The following is a 22,931-nucleotide window of genomic DNA, read 5'->3' as shown; positions in this document are numbered from 1 at the left end:
CCGTCGGCCTACATTGATTGGTGACGAGCCCTTTGTAGTGACCTCGAGCATGCCTGGATACCACATTGAGGTGACGAGCCTTAGTGTAGTAACGAAGGTGTGATAGGCGTGCATTGATTGGTGACGAGCCCTTTGCAACGACCTGAAAATATATGATCGTATGAGATTGTCTAGGACTGACGACCCTAGAATGGATCACTGTTTGGATAGTGATATGAGGAAGGTACCTTAGCTTCCCAATCCTGCTGTATGAAAAGGACTAATAACAACTTGGTAATCATGTTCATGCACTGCATTTGCATGTGCTTTGTAGACGTAGCACACTTTGAGGCGATGTCATGCGTAACGTAAGATGAAGACGCTGAGGGTGTACGCGTGAGGGCACGCATCATTCTGCATACATCCTTGCATTAACAAGAGTACTTAGGACATGTTTGATTGTTCTGCTTTATCATTACTGCTTGAATGAACTGATAACATGTTAACCTTTGCTTTATTGTTCCACTGAGTTGATCACTCACTCCCACGTTCTGGGGCGGTGTTAAACACCCACTAGACTCTGTCTTAGTTGTTGATGTTGCAGATGTTGATAAACCTTTGAGGCAGAGCCGGAGATCGAGGATGATGAGGCTGCTTTCTCTTTTATGCAGTTTTCAGACGGGTTCTAGTGAGCCTTATTCTGATGCGCGGGATGCTGGGATTTCTTTTGGAATTAAATAATGTAATTTGATACTTGTAATTTTGATAGTAACACTTGAAATACGACCTGGTATGTATATGTATTTCAGGGATTTGCACATGTACACATATATTTTTGTAAGTCTTCCGCTTGCGTTCTTCACTTATCCCTGAACTATATTTGCTATTTGGCTTAATCTATTCCATGTTTTATGCACTCATACAGACAACATACATCCATCATTCATTATGTTGCATAAGTGATGTTTTGGAACTCGGGAGCTGAGTTATGCTCGACCCTCGAATTTCAGGGCGTTACAACATGTTATCCAATTTCTTCTAAACTCCTGCGGTAGTCTTTTGATCAAAGACATTATAAAGGACATCGTCCACCAAACATAGTTAAACTGAGGCTTCTCAACACCTATGAGTGCATATTGTAGCCCTAGCTGAACTAGAATGCCTCTCATCTTCGCCTTTTATAGTTCAAAGTTGTTTTTATGTTAAAAAACCCTTACGGGAAAAAACTACGGTACAAAGTAACAACGAATCACTATGAAAGCAAAAGTATAAGAGATGGAATCACTTACAAAGTTCAAAAAATCCTCATTTTTACCTCCTCAAACTCTAAAAATGTTTAGTCCTCGATTAACATATACTATAATCCCACTTACACCCATATATATAGTGTCACACACGAAATAGGAAACAATCCTTGCAATTCTATAAAATCGTGTGTGCCATCAATCGAAGCATCGATTGATCGATATTTTTTTAGCAATCCTTGATTGATCGAGCCAGCGTGTTCAAGTGATTGAACATACCCAAAAGCGTCTAGAGAGTTTAAAGGTATTTCTAAATCTTCGTTGGTCGATCTACCCAACAGTTCGATCAATCAAAGATGTCCAAAACTGTCAAGACACCAATGTGCATAAGTCGAAATTCACTCGATTAATCGACGATCAAAACTTTATTTCATGTATAGATTTAAGACATCTCATAATAATACTTTCATTTCATGCTAATCATTGGGATGAAAGAGACCTTCAAAAAATAATTTTATTCCAAAACTAAGGTAGGCCATGCCAGGTTTTAGGCATGGTTTTACATTGTTTCCTACGATGAGGCCCACCCGAGTTTTAGATGGGTGCTATATTCCGGTCCAATGCCAACAATTAGATGGTCCACCGGATGGTCGGTATGGATCGCATGCACATGAAGTCATTCACCCACAGAAGTAAGAGGCGGGCTTACACTAGCATTTTACCTTCTTTTTTTATTTTTAGAAAAACTTTGATACTTTGCTAGAGTGTGATGGATGATACTCAAGCAATTACTTAGAAATTGCATAATAATATATAATTAATCGGAATTAAACTGTCCAAATTATAATTCTAATTGAGATGCTTCATGCAAGTGACTGACTATCAAACTTGACGTAGAGCATGTATCTAAACGGATGTAGATTGCGTACTCAGCAAACTCTGTGGGGCACACAGTGATGCGTGTATCTTATCCACGCCGTTCATATGTTTTATCAGCTCATTTAATGTAACGAGTCTAAAATTGAAGTATATTCAAATCTCAAATGGACCACACCACAGGAAAAAGTGTGAATTAAACCCCTACTGTTGAAAACTTCTTAGGGGCCACATAAGTTTTGGATGAAGCTGATATTTGTGTTTTCCTTTCGTCTATGTCCGTGTGACCTTTTCAACAGGTTGGATGATAAATAAACATCATCGTTGTCCTTAACAAGGTTTCAACGGAAGACCCCATTATCCCCGCTGTTTACTGTGGTGTGGTGCACTTGAGCTTTGGATATGCTTCAATTTTTAGATCGTGCTCTAAAATGAGCCGCTAAAACGGATGGACGGCGTGGATAAGATCTATACATAACGGTTCCCCCGCGAGAGTTCTACTGAGTTATGCAGTACGCTACCGGCTTACGATCCAGACAGGGGGAGCATGCACATTATCATCTCGCGTAATTTAGGCAGAAGCGTCCATTTGACGAATGAATCTGACATTCGTCTAATCATTTCCAGCGTCTTCGTTGCTCTCTTCTGACGCCGTTTCTCAACCCTAGAGAAGGGGGGAGAGAGAGAGAGGAGGGGAGGAGCTAGGGTTCCGATTTCCTCCATGGAAGCTCGCCTTCGGATCTTCTCTCCTTCTTCCCTTCTATCAAGGTACTCATCTCCTCTCTCTCTCTCTCTCTCTCTCTCTCTCTCTCTCTCTATCTCTCTCTCTATCTCTCTCTTTGTATTTTGATGTTTTATGGCATTTTCGGTTGCATCAAATTTCATGAAAATTTCCACCAAATTAGGCACATTAAGCAGGAACTATCCTGAAATTTCATGATATTTTGTGCAACGAAATGGACCCTTAGTAATTTTCTGTTGGTTTCGATCAATTGACAGTTAACATTATATGTCATTCAAATTTCGAATCGCTTGTTGTTTCTAGGGTTTGATATTGTTACAGGAGTGATTTGAGTGGGATTTTTTGTTGTTGGAGGTAGAAATGCGGATTTTTTTTTTCCTTTTTTGGTTTGATTTGTTTGATTTGGTATGCATTTGGTTGGACCAAATATCATGAAATTTTAGACCAAATTTAGATTAATTAATCATGAAATTTTGATGATGTTTGGTGTAACCTAACGCACTGTTAGGGATATTATTTTTAGGGTTTTTTAATTTTAACGAGAAATTTGGGTTTTTTTATTTTATTTTGTTTTGTTTTATTTTATTTTATTTTTTGTGCATGGTTGGATGTTGGTATTCTCAAGTTTAGTGCTTTCTTCAAAATTTTCTTTTAATTTCACTGTTTTTCTTGTGTTCATATCTGGTTTTTTCATAATTAGAGATTGAGAATAGCAAGTTTTAGGTTTTAGTTTTATTTTCTTCAATTCATTGGTTCTGATGTCTTCAATTTTCTAAGGGGGCGTTTGGCAGCCTGGATTTGGAGGTAAATGGGTGTATTTCGAATCCAAGTAGCTACCTTTTGCGTTTGGCAGCCCCAGATTCGGAGATAAGTGGAATCGGAGGTATTTGAAATACACACTTTTGGTGTGTTTTGAAATTCCAACAAAATGCTATGATTTGGGTGTAATATGAGTGAAATGCCTTTTTTGGCTCCCTTTTAAAAGTAGGAGATTCGCTCGTGTAACAAAGGTGTTGCTAGGCTACTAATCCGTTGTACATGTGGCACGCTGATGATGCGCCAAAACATTCCAATTATCGACTGCAACTCTAAAATCACATTAATAGAATCATTTGAACTATCCAAACTTCGGCCATCCAAATGGACGGTTAGAAAACATCGGTAGTCGTTAGTTTGTGATCCTTTCATTTGTGGCCCACCTGAGGCTTGGAATTTTCTCGTTTTTCGCCAAAGGGTATATTTCAATGGGCTTATTACAATCATTCTATCAAATATCATGTGTGCATACTAGTTTGGGATATTATCATATTAAAACTGATTTACTTAAATCAAATTCAGGTCCTATGAATATACTAAAGAATTTTAATGTATTCCAAATACAAGCTACCAAATGGAAGGTTTGGATTTCACTGCATTCCAATCAAACACAACTGATGATTTAGAATCTCCTTGATTCCAATGTTATTGTAATTTGGATTCCAATGCATTCCAAATACAAGCTCCCAAATGGACCATAATTGAATTCAGCAGTTTTACTGTTTTTTGTGTCTTTAGCAAGTTAATAAACTTATAATTTCTTGCTTTGCTGTGTTTGGACGAAGTTTTTTGCATATTTCAAATTTGATTTGTGTTTTTTTTTTCTTTTCTTTTTTTGTTTCTTTTTTCTTTTTAAAGAATCAACAACAATCAGATTGGGGTATTCGGTTGATATATTGTGTTCTGGAGCGTGCTTCTAATATTTTGATTAGGGATGGACATTTTTTTTTTATATGTTATTGATTTTGAGGAGAATTTTGATACTGGTAGAATGCGATGGTTGATATTGTCACCAAATTGTGGGCCAACAGATATGATCAGTTGTGGAGGTATACCCATCGATGGACCTACAAGAGCAAGGGAGATATAGACAGTGGGGGGTGCCGGTGACCGACTATGGACCCTCCAATGCCTTAAGTTAGGTTGAGAAACTTGGGTTAAGGAGTAAATAATGAGTTTTCTTGCTTACCTCTTCTAGTTTGGGGTATTTGTATTTATAGGGTTATTGGGCGATTCTGAAACCGTCATGTTTTAATGGGATATGCTAGAGAGTCCCTATTTGGATAGGAAACTGTTCTGAAATTGTCGATGGGCTTGCTAAGCTTGGGTTTATCGTTTGCTGGCAAAGACGATAGCTGAAAAGTCGGCACCCGATGCGGAAATTGAAGGGGCATGATTACTGTCACAGGGCATGAGGAGGCATGCATTAATGACAGATCACCGTTTGGATTTTGGACGAATGGCAGCTCAACAGTTGTCACCCGAGCTGTCATGTTTTTGCTCGGACGAACCCCATGCTACCACGTGGAGGGGCACGTCAGTCGAAGCGTCTCCTCGGGCTCTCGTGCTGACATGTGGCACTATGCAGGAGTAAATGTGCTGTCATACGAATTCTATAAATATCCCGATCCCCCCTTTCTATTCATTTGTTTGTTTTGCGAAGTCCGAGCTCTGCCAACTAACATCTAGTCTTCACCGCAACCTAACGGTTTTCTCTACCTGGTGTCCGACAATCCGAAGTTCCCATGCCGGGGCTTTTTTCCGGTACGCCAGAGTCCATCTCCCTTCCTCTTCTTTTCATTTTTCACTTTTTTTTTTACTTACTTTGGTTCTCTTTGTTGTAGGAGGTCCTCGGGATCATCGCCCTTTGCCAATTTTTCCTTGATCCAGAGGTTGACCGCATACTAAACTCTGCCCGGACCAACCTCGAGGCAAAGGCCTAGGAGCTAGTGTCGGCCACGACAACCCTGGAGGAGCTTCGCGATGCCCTTCACGGATCCAAGGAGGGACAGGAGGCTACTCTGTCCCAACTGACAGAACGCTAGCAGAGTGTCGCACTAATGGCCAGGGGGGGCCAAGCAGGAGGCCGAGGTGGCAGAGGTAAAGACTCGGGCAGCCAAGGCAGAAGTTGGTATCCTGGCCAGAGAGGTGGCGGTAGTGGAGGCATAGGCCTCCAAGGACCATCAAGCGGAGTTGGAGGAAGTTTTCAATGCCGGCTTCGCTAACTACCTAGAAGAAATCTAGGGTCGATTTCTTAAGCTTAGCATGTTGTGGCTAGATGAGGAGGCAGACTCAGTGGAGGGCACTGCTGCGGCCGAGGTTGTTGTTGGTCGTATCACCATTGAGCCAGAGAGGCCTCCATCAGTATTTGTGTGTTTTTTTAAAAGATATTTTGTACAAGTTTTCATTATCAATGAAATACTTTTTTTTTTTACATCTCTTAAGTCTTTGCGTACTTCAAGTCTTGTGTGTATGGTTGCTACTCCCCCCACTTTCGAGCTTGGCTTGCTCGCGCTAGAACCCTTTACAAGTCTCCTTGAAAATATTTAATCCTGAGCACTTCGGTCAGTGTCGAATATTTGTGTTCGGGTTGTACCCCTTGGATCCGTTGCCTTATTAGGGTAATGAGCTCAACCAGAGGGTGCCTTTCTTGGCCTCCCCCTCTCTCTTTGGCTTTCTAGCCACCGAGCCTTTCATAGTTGGAAGGGTACCTCCTCGGATTTGGCCCCTTCTCAGGCTCTCTAGCTGCCGCGTTTGTCACTTATAGACAACAAGTTGTTGATGTAGAAAAAATGTGTTCTTCCTTTTTATATATATAAAAAATTACAACTAGTTAACACCTAAGGTGTTTTGTCAACCTGGCACGCCTGAGGTGCTTGCAGAATTCCATCGGATCAGTTTCTACTGATAATAGAACTTCAGGTTCTCTACATTCCAGGGATGAGACAGGGCTCACCCCTCTATGTCCTCTAGCCGGTATGTCCTAGGTCGGGCTATACCGATGACTTTGTAGGGTCCTTCCCAGATCGGTCCTAGGGCTCCCAAGCCGGGCTCCTTGGTACTCAGGGAGACCTCTCGAAGTACTAGGTCTCCCACCCTGAATCTTCGCTGCTTGACCCTTGAATTGTAGTGCCGAGCAGCTCTGTGCTGGTAGGCGGCGACTCTTACTTGGGCATTGTCTCTGAGTTCCTCAAACAGGTCGAGGCTCAATAGCATTTGCCTGTCATTTTCCTCTATTTGGAAGGGTTTAGTTCGGCTTGATGGCATTCCGATTTCCACTGGGACCACTGCCTCTGTGCTGAAGGCTAGTGAAAAAGGGGTCTCTCTGATAGTTGTTCGCGCAGTGGTCTAATACGCCCATAGGACATGCGGCAACTCCTCAGCCCAAGCCCCCCTTGAACCCCTCGAGCTTGGTCTTGAGGTGGCTCTTGATGATCTTGTTAATCGCTTCCACCTGGCCATTGACTTGCGAGTGCCGAGGTGAGGCAAAGGTGTTGTGAATGCCTAGCTTCTAACACAATCCTCAGAACTTAGCGTTGTCCAATTGCCTACCATTGTTGGTAACAATAGTGTGGGGTGTGCCAAATCTGCAGACGGTGCTTTTCCAGATGAAGTCAGTCGTTTTCTATTTGGTGATCCGAGCTAGAGGCTCGGCCTCGGCACACTTTGTGAAGTAATCGACAATGACGATAACGAACTTGGTCTACCCCTTGCCGGTTGCCAGGGGTCCAATGACGTTAACTCGTTGTGTGAAAGGCCAAGGCCCACTCATCGGGGTTAGTTGTTAGGGCGGTTGTCGTGGCACTACCACGAAGTGCTGACACTTGTCACATTTTCTTGCAAACCACTTAGCATCCTTGTACATAGTGGGCTAATAGTATCCCTGTCAAATTGTTTTGTGTGCTAGGGCTTTCCTGCCAGAATGGTTTCCCCACACCTTTATGGATTTCTCTCAAGACATACTCGGCCTCATCCGGTCATAAGCACCTCAGGTAGGGTAGTGGGAACCCTTTCTTATATAGGACGTCCCTCAGTATCGTGTACCAAACAGATCGGTATCTTATTTTTCGGGCTTCCAGTCTGTCATCGAGCAGGTCACCCTGCTGTAGGTAGCGCATGATTGGATATATCCAGCTCGGTGTGTGGCTAACCGGGAGAGCTACTCTCTGGTCGGGCTGACTGATGCTCGGCTCAGGCAGGAATTCAATTGGGATGGTCCTGACAAGGTCGGCATTGATGGCCGCGACTAACCTGGCTAGAGAGTCCGCGTTGGAGTTCTCAGATCTCAGAACTGGTGCGATTTCGTACTTTTCAAATTCGTCGAGTAATTCGTGAGCCTGGTCAAGCAGGCAATCACCTTTTCGCCTTTGGCCTGGTACTCATTGGTCACTTGGCTGACCACTAACTGCAAGTCACTATTGATTTTCAACATGTTAGCTCCCATTGCCTTGGTTAATCACAGACCTGCCAGGAGCGCCACGTATTTGGCCTCGTTGTGTGAGGCTTAGAAGCTGAATTGTAGCGCGTACTCGATCTAGACTTAGTCGGGCGAGGGCAGAATCAGTCTCGCTTTGCTTCCCTGAGCATTCGAGGACCCGTCTAAATAGATGGTCCATGTTGGTGGTGCTACGCTCTGCTCAATTGCCCCTGTGGGTGGCGGGTCTGTAGGGTAGGTGAATTCTGCAATAAACTTGGCGATGGCCTGCCCTTTGATTGTTGTCCGAAGTCGATATATGATGTCAAATTCACCGAACTCGATTGCCCACTTGGCGAGTCGCCCTAAAGCCTCGAGTTTCTGCAATACCTGGCGAAGAGGCTAATTGGTCGGGATGATGATGGTGTGAGCTTAGAAATAAGGCCCGAGTTGTCGGGATGACGTGATCAGGGCCAGGGCTAGCTTCTCTATCTCTGGGTAGCACATCTTTGTGTCGGCCATGGCTTTGCTCACATAGTAGACAGGTCCTTAGACGCTTCCCTCCTCCTTCACTAGGGCTGAGTTAACTGTTGTTGGCGAGATGACTAGGTACAACAATAGCTCTTCCCTTTGTGCGGGCTTCGAGAGTAGTTTTTTTTTTTTTGGGGGGGGGGGGGGACCCCAGGTAAGCCTTGAGCTATTGGAATGCCTGTTCGCATTCCTCTGTCTATGTCGGCTTTTTAGTCTCATTCAACTGCTTAAAGAAGGGTAGACACTTATCTGTAACTCGAGATACAAATCTATTCAACGCTGCCACTCTGCCTGTGAGGCGTTGGATCTCTTTTGTTGAGCTAGGCTAGCTCATTTCTATGAGAACTCAGATTTTGTCGGGATTCACTTCGATCCCTCTCTAGTAGACCATGAAACCTAGAAACTTGCTCGAGTTGACGCCAAAGGCGCATTTGCTCGGGTTAAGTTTCATCTAGTATCTCCTCAAGATTCTGAACATCTCTCTCAAATTCGCCACATGGTCCTTAACCACAGTGCTCTTGACGAACATGTCGTCGACGCAGACTTCCATAGTTTTCCCAATCTGCTTGGCGAACATCTTGTTCACTAGTCTTTAATACGTTGCTCAGGCATTTTTCAACCCGAATGGCATTACTCAATAACAATACAACCCTCTGTATGCGATGAAGGCGGTCTTCTGCTTGCCATGCTTGTGCATGCCAATCTAGTTGTACCCTGAGTATGCGTCCATAAAACTGAGTGCGTACTCAGCGGTAGCATCTACCAATTGGTCGATCCTCGATAGTGGAAAATTGTCTTTTGGGTAAGCCTTATTCAGGTCGGTGTAGTCCACACAGACTCGCCATTTTCCGCTGGCCTTTTTCACCAGTACCATATTGGCTAGTTAGTCGGGATAGTGCACTTCCTCGATAAAGCCGACCTCGAGGAGCTTGCTAACCTCATTGATTGTTGCGTATCTTTTCGAATGCTCATCTTTTTTTGTTGAACGGGCTTATGGTTGGGGTCTACGTTCAGTCGATGGACTACGGCTCTCGAGTCTATCCCAGGCATGTCATGGTGAGACCATGCAAATACATCGGTGTGTTCTCTTAGCAGGTCTATTATCTCTACTTGGAGTTGAGGTTCGAGGAGTGACCCGACTTGGACTGTCCGGGATGGGTCGGCTTTAGAGAGTTGTATCGAGACGAGGTCTTTTGTAAGTGATCCCCTCTTGGTAGTCTCACCCCTAGGATCGAGGGCATTGACTTGCATTGTCTATTGCTCTTGCGCCCTTCCTCGGGGAGCTGTCAAATAACACTGTCGGGCCTCATGTTGGTCGCCCCGGACCATGCTCGGTCGGGAACTTCATGGCGAGGTGATAGGTATAGACTATGGCTCGCATGGCGTTCAATGATGGTTTGCCCAGAATTACATTATATACTGAAGGGCAATCTACCTCGAGAAAGTCTATGGTGACCTAGTTGAAGCACTCTCTTGCTGTCACCTATAGCAAGATGCTTCCTTCCAAGGTCACCTTCTCTCCTGTGAAGTCAAGCAGAGGGGTCCACACAGGTCGCAGTCTCGATCTCCTGACACCCATTTTGTCGAAAGTGGTTGCGAACAGGATGTCTGTCGAATTACCTGTGTTGACCAGCATCCAATGTACCTTGTGGTTGGCAATGTTCTTGGCGACCACAAGTGCGTCGTCGTGGGGGTGCTAAACAAGGGAGATATACCCACCGATGGGCCAACATATATGATCGGTTGTGGAGGTATACCCACAGATGGACTTGCAAGAACAAGGGAGATATAGACAGTGGGGGGTGCCAATGACCGGTTATGGACCCTCTGATGCCCAAGTTAGGCTGAGAAACTTGGGTTAAGGAGTAGACAATGGGTTTTCTTGCTTACCTCTTCTAGTTTGGGGTAGCGGTATTTATAGGGTCCTTGGGTGGTTCTGAAACTGCTATGTTTTAATGGGATACGCTGGAGAGTCCCTAATTGGATAGGAAACTATTCCAAAATTGTCACCGGGACTACCTCTGTCAGCGTGTTCTTCGGACAAAATCAGGTCTGGTCCTCTTTCTTTGGACCTAGGGTGTAATCCCATCTTGGTTACTTGTACCATCATGGCGGTGGGTGGTTGGATCAGCTCGGAAGGCCGGGTGAGTTTGGATCTCGAGCTCCTTGCCTTGTGGGCACTTCGCCTATGCTGTAGATGCTCATGGTGAGACAAATCCTACCCCTCTTAGCTCTATCCTTGGACAGCTCTGCTCAGAAACCCGTCTTGGGCCTTCGACTACCTTGGTTTGGATTCTTTTATAGTTAGTCGATCGTTTTTTCCGTGCAAGGGACCAGTTCAGTTTCCCCATAACAGTTGATATGTAATTGCTCAAAACTTGCACTCGTCAAATTAAATTAACCAAGCTGTGTGCACGACTTGGATGGGTTATAAGTAGAACATTATAGTGATTTACTTAGAAAGCTGGCCAATTGGTAGACATTTAAGGGATGGTTGAGGTGAAAAGGATCCAACCGTCTGAATTTGTCTAGAAAGTGCCCCCTGAATTAGAGGATTATGATTGTACAACCACTCTGATTTTGGAACAATGACCTATCTAAATTGGGTCCTACGATTTGCACAGTTTCAATTTCATTTGACGCATGCCTGTGCATAATTTATGAGTGCTTGCATATCAACCAAACTTGGGGGGTTAATGAACTTGTAATTTCTTGCTTTGTTGTGTTTGGACGAAGATTTTCGCATTAGTAAAATCTGATCTGTTTTTTTTTTTTTTTTTTTTTTTTTTGAAGAATCAGCTGCAATCAGATTGGGGTATTCAGTTGATATATTGTGCTCTGGAGGGTGCTTCTAATATTTTGATTAGGGATGGACATTTTTTATATATGTTATTGATTTTGAGGAGAATTTTGATACACTGGTAGAATGTGATGGTTGATATGCAGTTGCTCAAAACTTGCACTCATCAAATTGAACTGACCAAGTTGTGTGCACGACTTGGATGGTTTATAAGCAAAACATTATAGTGATTTACTTAGCTGGCCAATTGGTAGACATTTAAGGGATGGTCAAGGTGAAAAGGATCCAACCGTCTGAATTTGTCAAGAAAGTGCCCCTGAATCAGAGGGTTATGTTTGTTCAACCACTCTGATTTTGGAACAATGACCTATCTAAATTGGGTCCTACAATTTGCACCATTTTAATTTCATTTGATACATGCCATGTGTATAATTTATTAGTGCCTGCATATCAACCATCAACTTGGGGGGTTAATGAACTTGTAATTTCTTGCTTTGCTGTGTTTGGACGAAGATTTTCGCATTAGTCAAATCTGATCTGTGGTTTTTTTTTTTTTTTTCCTTTTTGAAGAATCAGCAGCCATCAGATTGGGGTATTCGGTTGATATATTGTGTTCTGGAGGGTGCTTCTAATATTTTGGTTAGGGATGGACAGTTTTTATATGTTATTGATTTTGAGGAGAATTTTGATACACTGGTAGAATGTGATGGTTGATATGCAGTTGCTCAAAACTTGCACTCGTCAAATTGAACTGACCAAGTTGTGCGCACGACTTGGATGGGTTATAAGTAAAACATTATAGTGATTTACTTAGATAGCTGGCCAATTGGTAGACATTTAAGAGACAGGTGAGGTGAAAAGGATCCAACCATCTGAATTTGTCAAGAAAGTGGCCCTGAATTAGAGGGTTGTGATTGTTCAACCACTCTGATTTTGGAACAATGACCTATCTAAATTGGGTCCTACAATTTGCACCGTTTTAATTTCATTTTATGCATGCCATGTGTATAATTTATTAGTGCTTGGATATCAACCATCAACTTGGGGGGTTAATGAATATGTAATTTCTTGCTTTGCTGTGTTTGGACGAAGATTTTCGCATTAGTCAAATCTGATCTGTTTTTTTTTTTTTTGAAGAATCGGCAGCAATCGGATTGGGGTATTCGGTTGATATATTGTGTTCTGGAGGGTGCTTCTAATATTTTGATTAGGGATGGACATTTTTTTATATGTTATTGATTTTGAGGAGAATTTTGATACTATTGTAGAATGCGATGGTTGATTTGCAGTTGCTCAAAACTTGCACTCATCAAATTGAACTGACCAAGTTGTGTGCACGACTTGGATGGGTTATAAGTAAAACACTATAGTGATTTACTTAGATAGCTGGCCAATTGGTAGACATTTAAGAGACAGGTGAGGTGAAAAGGATCCCACCATCTGAATTTGTCAAGAAAGTGGCCCTGAATTAGAGGGTTGTGATTGTTCAACCACTCTGATTTTGGAACAATGACCTATCTAAATTGGGTCCTACAATTTGCACCATTTTAATTTCATTTGATGCATGCCATGTGTATAATTTATGAGTTCTCGCATATCAACCATCAACTTGGGGGGTGAGTGGTTGGTTTTTCCACCTTTGTTACCTCAGGTGGCTAACCTCAGGTTTGCCGGAAGCAGGGACTTTGTCCACTGAAACCTCCCCCATCCTGAGATTAGGTGCTGGGAGGTTAAGTTTCACTTACTCCTAACCACTAGGCGGCTTGCCCAAGGTACAAGGATCACTTTGCCTTGGCCGTTCACCTAGTGAGCCATTTAAGGCAGCTAGGGAAGTACATCTCAAAGTCCCCCAGCTAGCAGTTTAAGGACATGCTTAGGTCCCTATCAACCATCAACTTGACAGTGTGATAATGTAAAAAAACTAGGGCTATATACAGCTCAGTTATTGCAATATATGACCTGTATGCAACTTGTATTCCAACATCTGTATTTGGCTTTTATCCGACTTTTCTAGACTATCCAAATCTGTACCCGTGTACGACAACAAAGTGGATATCCGACCCAACATATAGGCTTGGCCCACCTAATTAATTGGTTTTCCTGATTTTCCAAGATAGGTGATCTTCGTGATAGGGCCTAGCAGTTATATGGCAAGATTTCCTACATGGTCGCATTCACCATCACCGTCACCATCATCAATAAATAAAAAAAGCGATTAATTCATTCACCATCTTGATGATAATGAGAACGGAGGGATTCAAGATAGATTGAAGCTGAAAGATCAAGAGAGTTCGGGAGCGAGAAGGCAAAGCAGGTCACAGATGCAAGGTAGGTCTTCAGATAGAGCTTTGGCTTAGATCTAGGAGAAAATCAGGATTTCCTCATGTGACTCGAGGCTAGAGTTTCAGAGGGAGATGCAAAAGGAGAGGTCAATGAGAAAATTTACATTGGTGAAGCCAATCGAAAGGGTATCTCTCACGACCCTTCCCGGGGATGTTTGAATGGTGGGGGCAGGGATGGTTTCACAAGAGAAACATCTGACCAGGGGGAAAGGCATGAGAGAACCGAGGGCTATAGGGAATCTGAGAAAAGGGGTCATCGGGGAGGAGGAACAAGGAAAAGGAAGGATTATGGGGGGATGATAATGAAGAAGGATCAACGACGAGGTTTCATCCAAAGGTCATTAAACATGTATGGGAATCTCTCTGGAGGAGTCTGGTGGCACATGCAAAGGAAGGAGCCTCCATGGAAAAGTTCCAGAGTGGCTCAATGAGAATGGAGGAGTGTTGAATGATCGGTGTATGCTCAAGTTCCTATCCATGAAGGAAGTGTGGATGGCCCTCAGCCTAGAGGTGGAGGTGGGTAAGCTTCTCATGGCGGGGGCATTTTTCAAGGGAGGAGTGATGAAGAGCATATGCAGATGGGCAGACTAGGCGCCGATGGAAGTCTAGTTTATGGAAGTTGTCGCCATGGTGGGGTCCTGTGTGGGCGAGGTATTGGCAATCGACCTCGAACCATCAATGGCGGATAGAGTGGAGGTGTGTTCGGTGAGGGCGTGTTTGAAGAAAGAAGGTTGTGCTAGTTCCAGAGTCAATTGTTATTGTTGTTTGCGAGGTTAGGATTTCTATGGAGGATAAATAAGTTGTGAGATCTAATGGTCAACCATGATGGACTCATGTTTGTGGGTGGCGTTGCATCTCCGTTGGATGGTGGATCACGAAAGCTATACACATGTGGATTACCAGATGGAGAGACGTTACATGCCATGCGGAGATGGGTCGAATGGCATCAGGCGGCAAGGTCTTCTCTCTCCAGTGGATGCGTGGTGAGAAAGGTGACATTTCCTACTTGATGTCACCACCTGCACCATTGGCGGGGGAAATCTCGATGGCTAAGACACATGTAGGCTCAGACTGTAGGCTTAGTGGGGACATGGTCCATGCTGGCAAGGTTTGGGTGATTGAAGCTAACCAGCACATGGGTTTGAAGGTGTCAATCTCGAGCTGGCTTCGTCAAGTGCCATTGATGGTCTCAGTACATGTGTTCAGGTCAAGATGGATATGCAGACAAGTAGCCCAAATCATGCGGAATTTTCATCTCATGCGGAGTTTTGCTTTAGGCCACACGTGCGAAGCTTTTTTTATCCTTTTTCTCAAGTCAATCGAAGGTTTCGAATCGTTAGCCACTCGTTTGCGTGAGAATGAACTGGGGAGTGCTCGTTGGTCGGGGAATTTATGGGTCAAGGGTGGTTATCTACTATCTCTCCTACTTCCTCTGATGTGGCAAAGCAGGTAATGGTGTGCTCATTTCAAAGTGGAGGTTTAGAAGCTAATGGCTTCCTTCTAGAGTCAAGTCCTTGTAGCTCCAGGGACATCATCTCCACCTTCAAGGAAATTTTGGAGGTGGCCCCTTTGTGTATGGCAATCGCTTCAGAAGGGGTGTTGGAAGGTTGTCAGGTTCCTACCGAGTTTCCCAAGGTTCTAGAAGGTAGCAAGGTTGCCAAGTAAGTTGAGGTTATGAAAGGGAAAGATGGATAAGAGAAGCCTTATGTCATGTGGGAAGGCAAATTGGAGTATCATTTGGGAATAGGGACGAGGATTATTATGCTCTCACCCACTTCATCAAGGATCAAGGAAGACAATTACACCGGCCAATGTCCCCAAGGAAGCCTCAACAATCATGGCCATGGCAAGGAATGTGGATTCCGCTAAGCATAAGAGGAAGGGTTGATGGGGGAGATCAGTTCCCAAATGAAGATTCTTTCTTGGAACATCCGAGGCTTGGGGTGTAGTCAGAAGAGGGTTCATATTAGGGATACATGCAAAAGATCTAAAGCTCAATTTATCATGCTTTAGGAGATCAAGATGCAGGCTAATGGATTCTCTATGGGGGTGAAATCATAGAAATGGGTCACCCTGAACGTTGTTGGTAGTACTGGGGGGATCTTGGTGGCTTGGGATTCGTCAATTTGGGTGAAGGAATCTTAGCAAGGAGGTACCTTCAGTGTTTCGTTGGTGCTGAAAAATGTCTCTGACGTGTTCTGTTGGCTTTTCACAGTAGTATATGGTCCAAATGTGCCTACTAAAAGGCTTGAGATGTGGGCAGAGCCATCTAAAGCTCACAAGTTGCTCCAGGGGCCGTGGCTTCAATGTCACCAGATTTACTTTCGAGAAATCCATTGGGGAAGAATCACAAGCATTATGACGGCATTCTTGGGCTGGGTATGATAGCATGACCTTGTAGATCTTCCATCGGGAGGGGGAAGTTTTGCTTCGTCGAATGGTCAAAATCAGGCCATCATGTCAAGGCTAGAGAGGTTTCTTGTATCCCCTGAATGGGTGGAGAGGATGTCGTTGGCTTCTCAACGTGCCTTGCCTAAGCTTGAGTCGGACTACTATCCAATTTTGTTGGAGGAGGAGAATTGGGGTCCCAAAGCTTTTAGGTTTGAGTTATTATGGTTAAAGGTCGAAAGCCTCTCCTCTGTGGTGGGAATCTTTAAGGTTTTGGGCTACATTGGGTTTGTTTTATTTCAAAAGTTGAAGCTCTTAAAAAGGAAGATTCTGGATTGGAAAAAAGAATTGATGGGAAAGTGATGGGAAGAGGTGGACTTCATATTGAGCAATAGCCAAGCTCTCGTCATAAAGGCGGGAAGGAGATGAGTTGTCGAATGAGGAAAAGATCTTGAGATCTAAGTTAGCCCAAGACTACGCTAGTCGGCTAAAAGAGGAGGAGACAAAATAGAGGCAAAGATCGTGTGCCACATGGTTGAAAGAGAGGGATAAAAATACTAGTTTTTTTTTTTTTTTTCCATAACATTGCTAGTGCTCGAGCTAGAAACAACAAGGTGAGCAGTATCGTGGTGGAAGGTGAGAGGATAGAGGAAAAATTAGGGTAAGCAAGGAGGTGGTTAAGTTCTATATATATATATATATATATATATATATATATAGAAAGACCAAGAGTGGATAACTTGTTTTCCAGTAGGTTCTCTTGGGAGGATTCGATTTTGCAAGAGTGGAGCACCCTTTCTCAGAGGAAGACGTGAAAAAAGTTGCTTTCTCTTTAGGGAGAGATAAAGCCCCGTGGCTATAAGGTTTTCCATGAGCTTTCTTTTAGGAGTTTTGGGACATGCTTAAAGATGACGTGATGAAATTCATGCGACAGTTTTTTCGCTAGGGGTCGTCTTTCCTCGGAAATGGGGGCCTTTTTTATTGTGATCATCTCTAAGATTTCCAGAGCGGGAAATTTGAGGGATTTCCAGCCGATTAACTTTATTGGGGGGCCGTGCAAAATTCTTGTTAAAGTTCTTGCGTCCAGACTTTGCGGTGCTCTTGGCAGTGTTTTCTCTAAGAACAAAGGCACCTTCGTTGAGGAGAGTCATATCTTGGATAATGCTATTATCACTCATGAGTGCGTCGATTCAAGACACAAGAAAGGGCTAAAAGGGGTGGGTTTTTTTTTTATTTTACACACGCACACACAACTCTACACACTCACGCCTTAGTGGGATTTCACCACCTATGGATACTCGAACCCTTCACTGGGTGTTGAAACTCCTAAAAGGGGTGGTTTGGAAGTTAGATATTGAAAAGGCTTATGTCCATGTGAACTAGGGCTTGACAGATTACTTGCTCGGTAGAATTAGTTGTGGTATATGTGGATAGGATGGATTAGGGGATGCATTGATTTTGCTAGGTTCTCAGTTTTGGTCAGTGGTTTTCTTAAAGGTTTCTTCAAAAGCTTGCGAGGTATTAGACAAGGTGGCCCTCTTTCCCGTTCCTCTTTGTTGTGATTGCCGAAGTGTTGGGTAAGATGCTTACTAGAGGCCAGGAGGTGGATCTTTTCGAAGCGTTCAAAGTGGGAAGTCTGAGCCCTCCAATTTCCCATATCTAATATGCAGACAATATGCTTCTCTTTTGCAAGGCTGATGAGGCGAAGGTTGACAATTTGAGTATTGGGTATAAGGTGTTTCGCAGTGGTCTTGTAGCAGAGGGTAAATCTGGCTAAGTGCAAGAGAGATGCTTGGAGTTAATTTGTAAAAAGAAGAAATTGGGGACCTGGCCTGGTCTTTTGGCACTTTTTCCAGGCACATAATCCTTACAAATCTTCGGCCATATTTCCTCTAATAAATCATGGATTTGTTCATTGACATTCTCAGATTCTCTGTTAAACTTGGGCATCTCAAGTTTTCCATCACAAGTGTAGTCAAGGTCCTCAAATTGTTCATCTCTTCTTCCACAAGGATGAATGGATGAAACATCATCAAAACCTAGTATTTTTCCTCAAATTGTTCATCTCTTCTTCCACAAGGATGACTGACGAAACATCATCAAAACCGTTATCATCTGATTCCAAGATGCTGCCACCTTCTCATGCACAAGGAGGCACTCTTTAATGTTGTTTTGGCTTTACCAAATTATCCCGTCAACTCCAAATCTTATGGAGCATTCCCTTCATATGATCATAACTCAGGTTTTTTGTTCTTCCTCTGGTGACTATTATTCCTCTTTCATTCAAACACCTCTTTATCTTGGAGGAGCATTCCTTTTGCTCACCCTCGCACGCATCAGCTGCTGGTTTTGTTGGGTGGCATTTGGTATCCTTATCTTTTCTTTAGCTTTCTATTATCATCAGTTGGCCTTTGGGGTGCATGCTCCACCCCTCCCCCAAACCACTGGAATTCGACTAATCGAAAGGCGAGGTTTTAGTGATGGTGAGCCTCGGACTTATTTTTTTCCACGACATTCCTCTCATTGCTCATCATTGATCTTATACAAGCCCATAGATGAGCTTGCTGTGCCACCAATTTGATGTAGGTTGGATGGAAAGAATGAGAAGGGGAGAAAAACAGATTTTTCACACACCACACAAATCAAATGGTTGATTCTATAGGGTTTTCTCTCTCCACAAGAGCATACTTCTCCCAGTATTTCTTTTCTTTTCTTTTTCTTTTTAATTCCAATCTTCATTGCCCTAGGGCATCTACAAAGACACACGCACACACACACACACACACACACACACACACACGCACACGCACACGCACTCAAATCTCAATAATCCTAAAGTAAGAAAGAATCCAACACATTTATGGACATAAATCTCTTACTTTTATCCTCTTATTACTTATCTTACAAAGATCTCCGAAGATATTAATATATCTTATTAAAGATACCAAAGAGATTTATATATCCTATTAAATATCTCCCAAGACTCGAGTCTCTCGAAATAGAAAACTATCAACAATGTTCCTTTCTACATTCTTTAATTCTTTACTAAATAAAGACCTCAAAGAATCAAGCTAGACCACACAAAGGATACCCATCTCTTAAAAATCTCTAAGCATGACTTCAACATGTGGGGGGCACAGGGCAGAGTGTAGGATATGCAAATTGGGCTTTTGGGACCCACACCTCCATTGGATGCTTATTCTGAACGTTCATGCTTGCATTACTTTTCATTTGTTTTTGGGCCATTACTGGCTCAGCCAGTGCAACTTTTGGGCTCTCTTTTCATCTGGAGCCCACCACCCACCAGATGGGCGGTTCATATTTCTTACATGTGGCCATGGGGTGGAGATGGTGACACAAACTATATCAGACTTTCGAAGAATGCAAACTCGTCATTTTTTTTACATGTGGCATAATCTTTCTTTTTTCTTCCCCCCTTTGGTTATGATCTCTCTCTTTTTATATTTCTTTGTTCATCTATTTACTTCTCTGCTTTTCTCTTTTAGTTGTTTGGTGATGCTTGGTTAGAAACAGGTTCGGGAGCCGAGGTTTGGTTTTCCATTGCATTTTTGTTGTTGGGTTCTTTGGAGCGTTTCCGAAGAGGATCTGACACTGATAACGAAGAGGAGGAAAAGAATGTCAAGTGGCAGGAATACACACTGGTGCTACAGATGCAGGCGACCAGTTCGCATCCGGGGGCGAGACACAGCCTGCCCTAGTTGTGATGGAGGCTTTGTGCAACAACTCAATGAGATGGAAAGTGTTATCACTCCGGATTCCTTTGGTCTGGATGCTGACGATGATCGTGACCAGAGGATTAGGATGATGGAAGCTTTCTCAGCTCTGATGAGGCAGCCAATGTTACCGAGAAATCGTGAGGTTGATGTTAGAGGGAGATCCGGGCTAGGATTTGATTCCAGTCCTTGGTTAATCTTCCGTGGCCAATTTCCTTTACCCATGTCTGAAGGTGGGATTGAAGTTCTCCTCAATGGCGGTCCAGGTATTGGGTTGAGGCGAGCTAACATTAGCGATTACTTTGTGGGCCCAGGGTTAGACGAACTAATCGAAGAACTCACTCAGAATGATTCCCGGGGGCCACCTCCTGCTTCCAGGTCTGCAATTGATGGGATGCCGACTGTAAAGATCACTCAGAGGCATTTGCGTGGAGACTCGCATTGTGCTGTTTGTAAAGAAAGATTCGAGTTGGGTTCTGAAGCACGAGAAATGCCATGTAACCATATATATCACTCCGATTGTATTATCCCATGGTTGGTTCAGCACAACTCCTGCCCTGTTTGTCGTCATGAATTGCCGCCACAGGGCTCTAGCAGTTCTCAAGCAAGATTGAGTAGTCAAAGTTCCAGCAGTGGCCGTAGAACCAGTGGTGCAAACAGCACCAATGGCAGAGATGGAGAGAATAGAGGGAGGCGCAATCGGTTCTCCTTTTTGTGGCCGTTCCGTTCAACAAGCTCTAATTCCCGTAGAGAATCAGGTCTCAGCACCCATGCGCGGGAATAATGAACCAGGTGAGTCATTCTCAATGGCCTTTTGATTGCTAAGCTCATGTCTCTCTATAGCTTTTCCTTCACTGGTACTACAAGTTCAACTCGGCATGAGTTCAGAGTGAAAGTTATTTAAGACCTTGGCGAGGAATGTGAAGATTGTCAGAAGCCTGAAGCCGTTGATTCTGTTGTTCAATTTGTGTATATGATGATGATGTGTTCTTTGTCATTACATCTGCCTTCCGTGGTTGCCAAGGAAGCTATCAGTTCCATCAATTATATATTTTTAAAAATGTATTATTTCGAGAAATGACAAGTTGGATTAAAGCGTTTGGAAATCTTCCCATGCACGTAGGGACATTTGGATGTGGACTGTTCATTTTGCCTGCCTTGATGAAATTGTCCTGATTTGAGTGACTGAAAACGCCCATTTTGTGGGTTGTGAAAAATGTATGGACGATTATTTGGAGGAGATAGGTCTAGTAATGGATGTCTGGGACCGCCCAATGCTTTTGAATTTTGCACAAAACTGGAAGAAGATTGAAATGGAACTAAAAAAGAAAATGGACGGTCATGATATGGATGTCTACACGTCCAAATGCAACGAGGTCGCATGGGAAGGTTTCCATACACAGCCTGCTGGATCATTTCTCATATATTTCTCTAGCTTGCAAATGCTTCTAGGGTTTGCTCTCAAGTCCCGTCATGTTGTTGAACATTTTCGTCAGTGTTGGTGTTGCTGTTTTAATTTGATGTGCCTTTGTAACGTTATTCATGCCCATTTTTTTAATTATGCTGTTGCCTTTTCATATGGCTGATATAGTTCATGTGGGACACCTTTTTTAAGCCCAATTAAGGCTAGCTTCGTTTGGTAGCCAGGATTTGAGGGTATTTGGATGTATTCTGAATCCAAAACCTATCGTTTTTGCTTTTGGCAGTAAAACTGGGGGGAATGATTTGGAGACCTTCAAAACTAAGATGGAGAATCGCACGTGCACATGGGCCCCACCATGATCTTTGCAGGCTCACTTTTGTGGCCCACCTAAGGCTTGAAATTACCTCAATTTGAAGGTGGTGTATGTTTTGATCGGCTAATTACAATGGCTATTTATAATGTTATACATGTATGCCATTTTGAAATATTGTAGATGATTTAGCTAATCAAATTCAGGCATCTGTGATTATAATTCACAATGCAAGTTATTATACAAACTTTAGATTCCCGTGCATTCCAATTACAGGATGCCAAACACAATTAAGGATTCCAATTTGAAATTTCAAAACCAATGCTTTCTAAATATACGCAACCAAACGAGTAGGATCTAGCCCAGCCATTTAAAAACAGAAACACACGACTCTATGACCAACATGGTCAACCAATCCATAGATGCACAATAGCTGCTCCAAGGTCCACCACCTCCATGAGGAGGGCAACACTCAAAAACAAGCATTTGCTTTCTCATAGGCATTCAGAGCAAGAGGTCCACCTCACTTTTAACTGTTTAACTTTAATGGAATTGGATGACCCGTTATGATTCCTTAATTCATTATCGTGAAAGTGAAACCCATAGTTACTCAATTTTATCGACTAGAAAACCACAAAGCGGATGGAAAATCAGCTACATGCCTTGCATCGTGTTAGAATGGTGACCCACGGCTAGATTCCCCTCGCTTAGCCTTGAAGATGAATGGCTCCGATCATTGCTCCCACTCCCACGTGCCACGCTCACCTAGTCCCTAATTCTCTCTCTTGAGTGTGTATTAGAGATAGGTAGACTTTTAGGTTTTTGAGCTTGGACAGAGAGGACCAATGATCTCTTTTATTCATATGATTTGGTGTTTAAAACATTGATATAAGAAATCTTTAAACTAGAATAAATCAATGAAATATATAATAGCACACCTGTTTAGACGATTGCGAAAGCAATAATCCTAGTCGACGAAAAAGCTATCTTCATGTTGGATGAGGTGCGGGCTTAGTTGAATGGTTCACGTCCCGGTAAAATTTCTCTCATGCGGTAAGTTTGCAGCTCACTATCCTTAGAATACAGTCTCCAATGTTTCAAAAAACACCACCATACATTCTTGACGAAAGGGGAACAAAATTTAGAGAGAATTTTCTGATTTTTTAAAGTTGCGTAGAGCTCCAGTGACAAAGTCAAGCCCATCTTAATTTAGAAAAACCAAAAGAAAAATAAAAAATAAAAAAATCTGCACTTAATAGAAAAAGAGACAAGATTGGCGGCTAGGATCTTCCAATCCAGTTGATTTTTGCGGCATCATCCATCCACATGGGA

The 22,931-nt window shown here is 43.1% G+C and overlaps 1 protein-coding gene across 2 annotated transcripts; it reads left to right on the top strand.

The window, feature by feature from the left end:
• Nucleotides 1–2,656: 2,656 nt before the first annotated feature.
• LOC131227999 (probable E3 ubiquitin-protein ligase RHC1A) lies at nucleotides 2,657–21,151 on the top strand. Of its 2 annotated transcripts, none has more exons than XM_058223814.1 (2): nucleotides 2,657–2,867; nucleotides 19,667–21,151. In XM_058223814.1, exon 2 carries the CDS (start codon nucleotides 19,769–19,771, stop codon nucleotides 20,648–20,650), a length of 882 nt encoding a protein of 293 aa, XP_058079797.1. In that variant the 5' UTR covers nucleotides 2,657–2,867; nucleotides 19,667–19,768; the 3' UTR covers nucleotides 20,651–21,151. The 2 variants fall into 2 exon arrangements, with proteins under 2 accessions (XP_058079797.1, XP_058079796.1); XM_058223813.1 differs by having other exon boundaries at nucleotides 2,658–2,867; nucleotides 19,639–21,151.
• The last annotated feature ends 1,780 nt before the right edge of the window (nucleotides 21,152–22,931 follow it).

Source organism: Magnolia sinica, chromosome 15, assembly GCF_029962835.1.
Source record: "Magnolia sinica isolate HGM2019 chromosome 15, MsV1, whole genome shotgun sequence".
Taxonomy (NCBI): Eukaryota; Viridiplantae; Streptophyta; class Magnoliopsida; order Magnoliales; family Magnoliaceae; genus Magnolia; species Magnolia sinica.
This window is presented reverse-complemented; position numbering and strand designations above follow the sequence as displayed.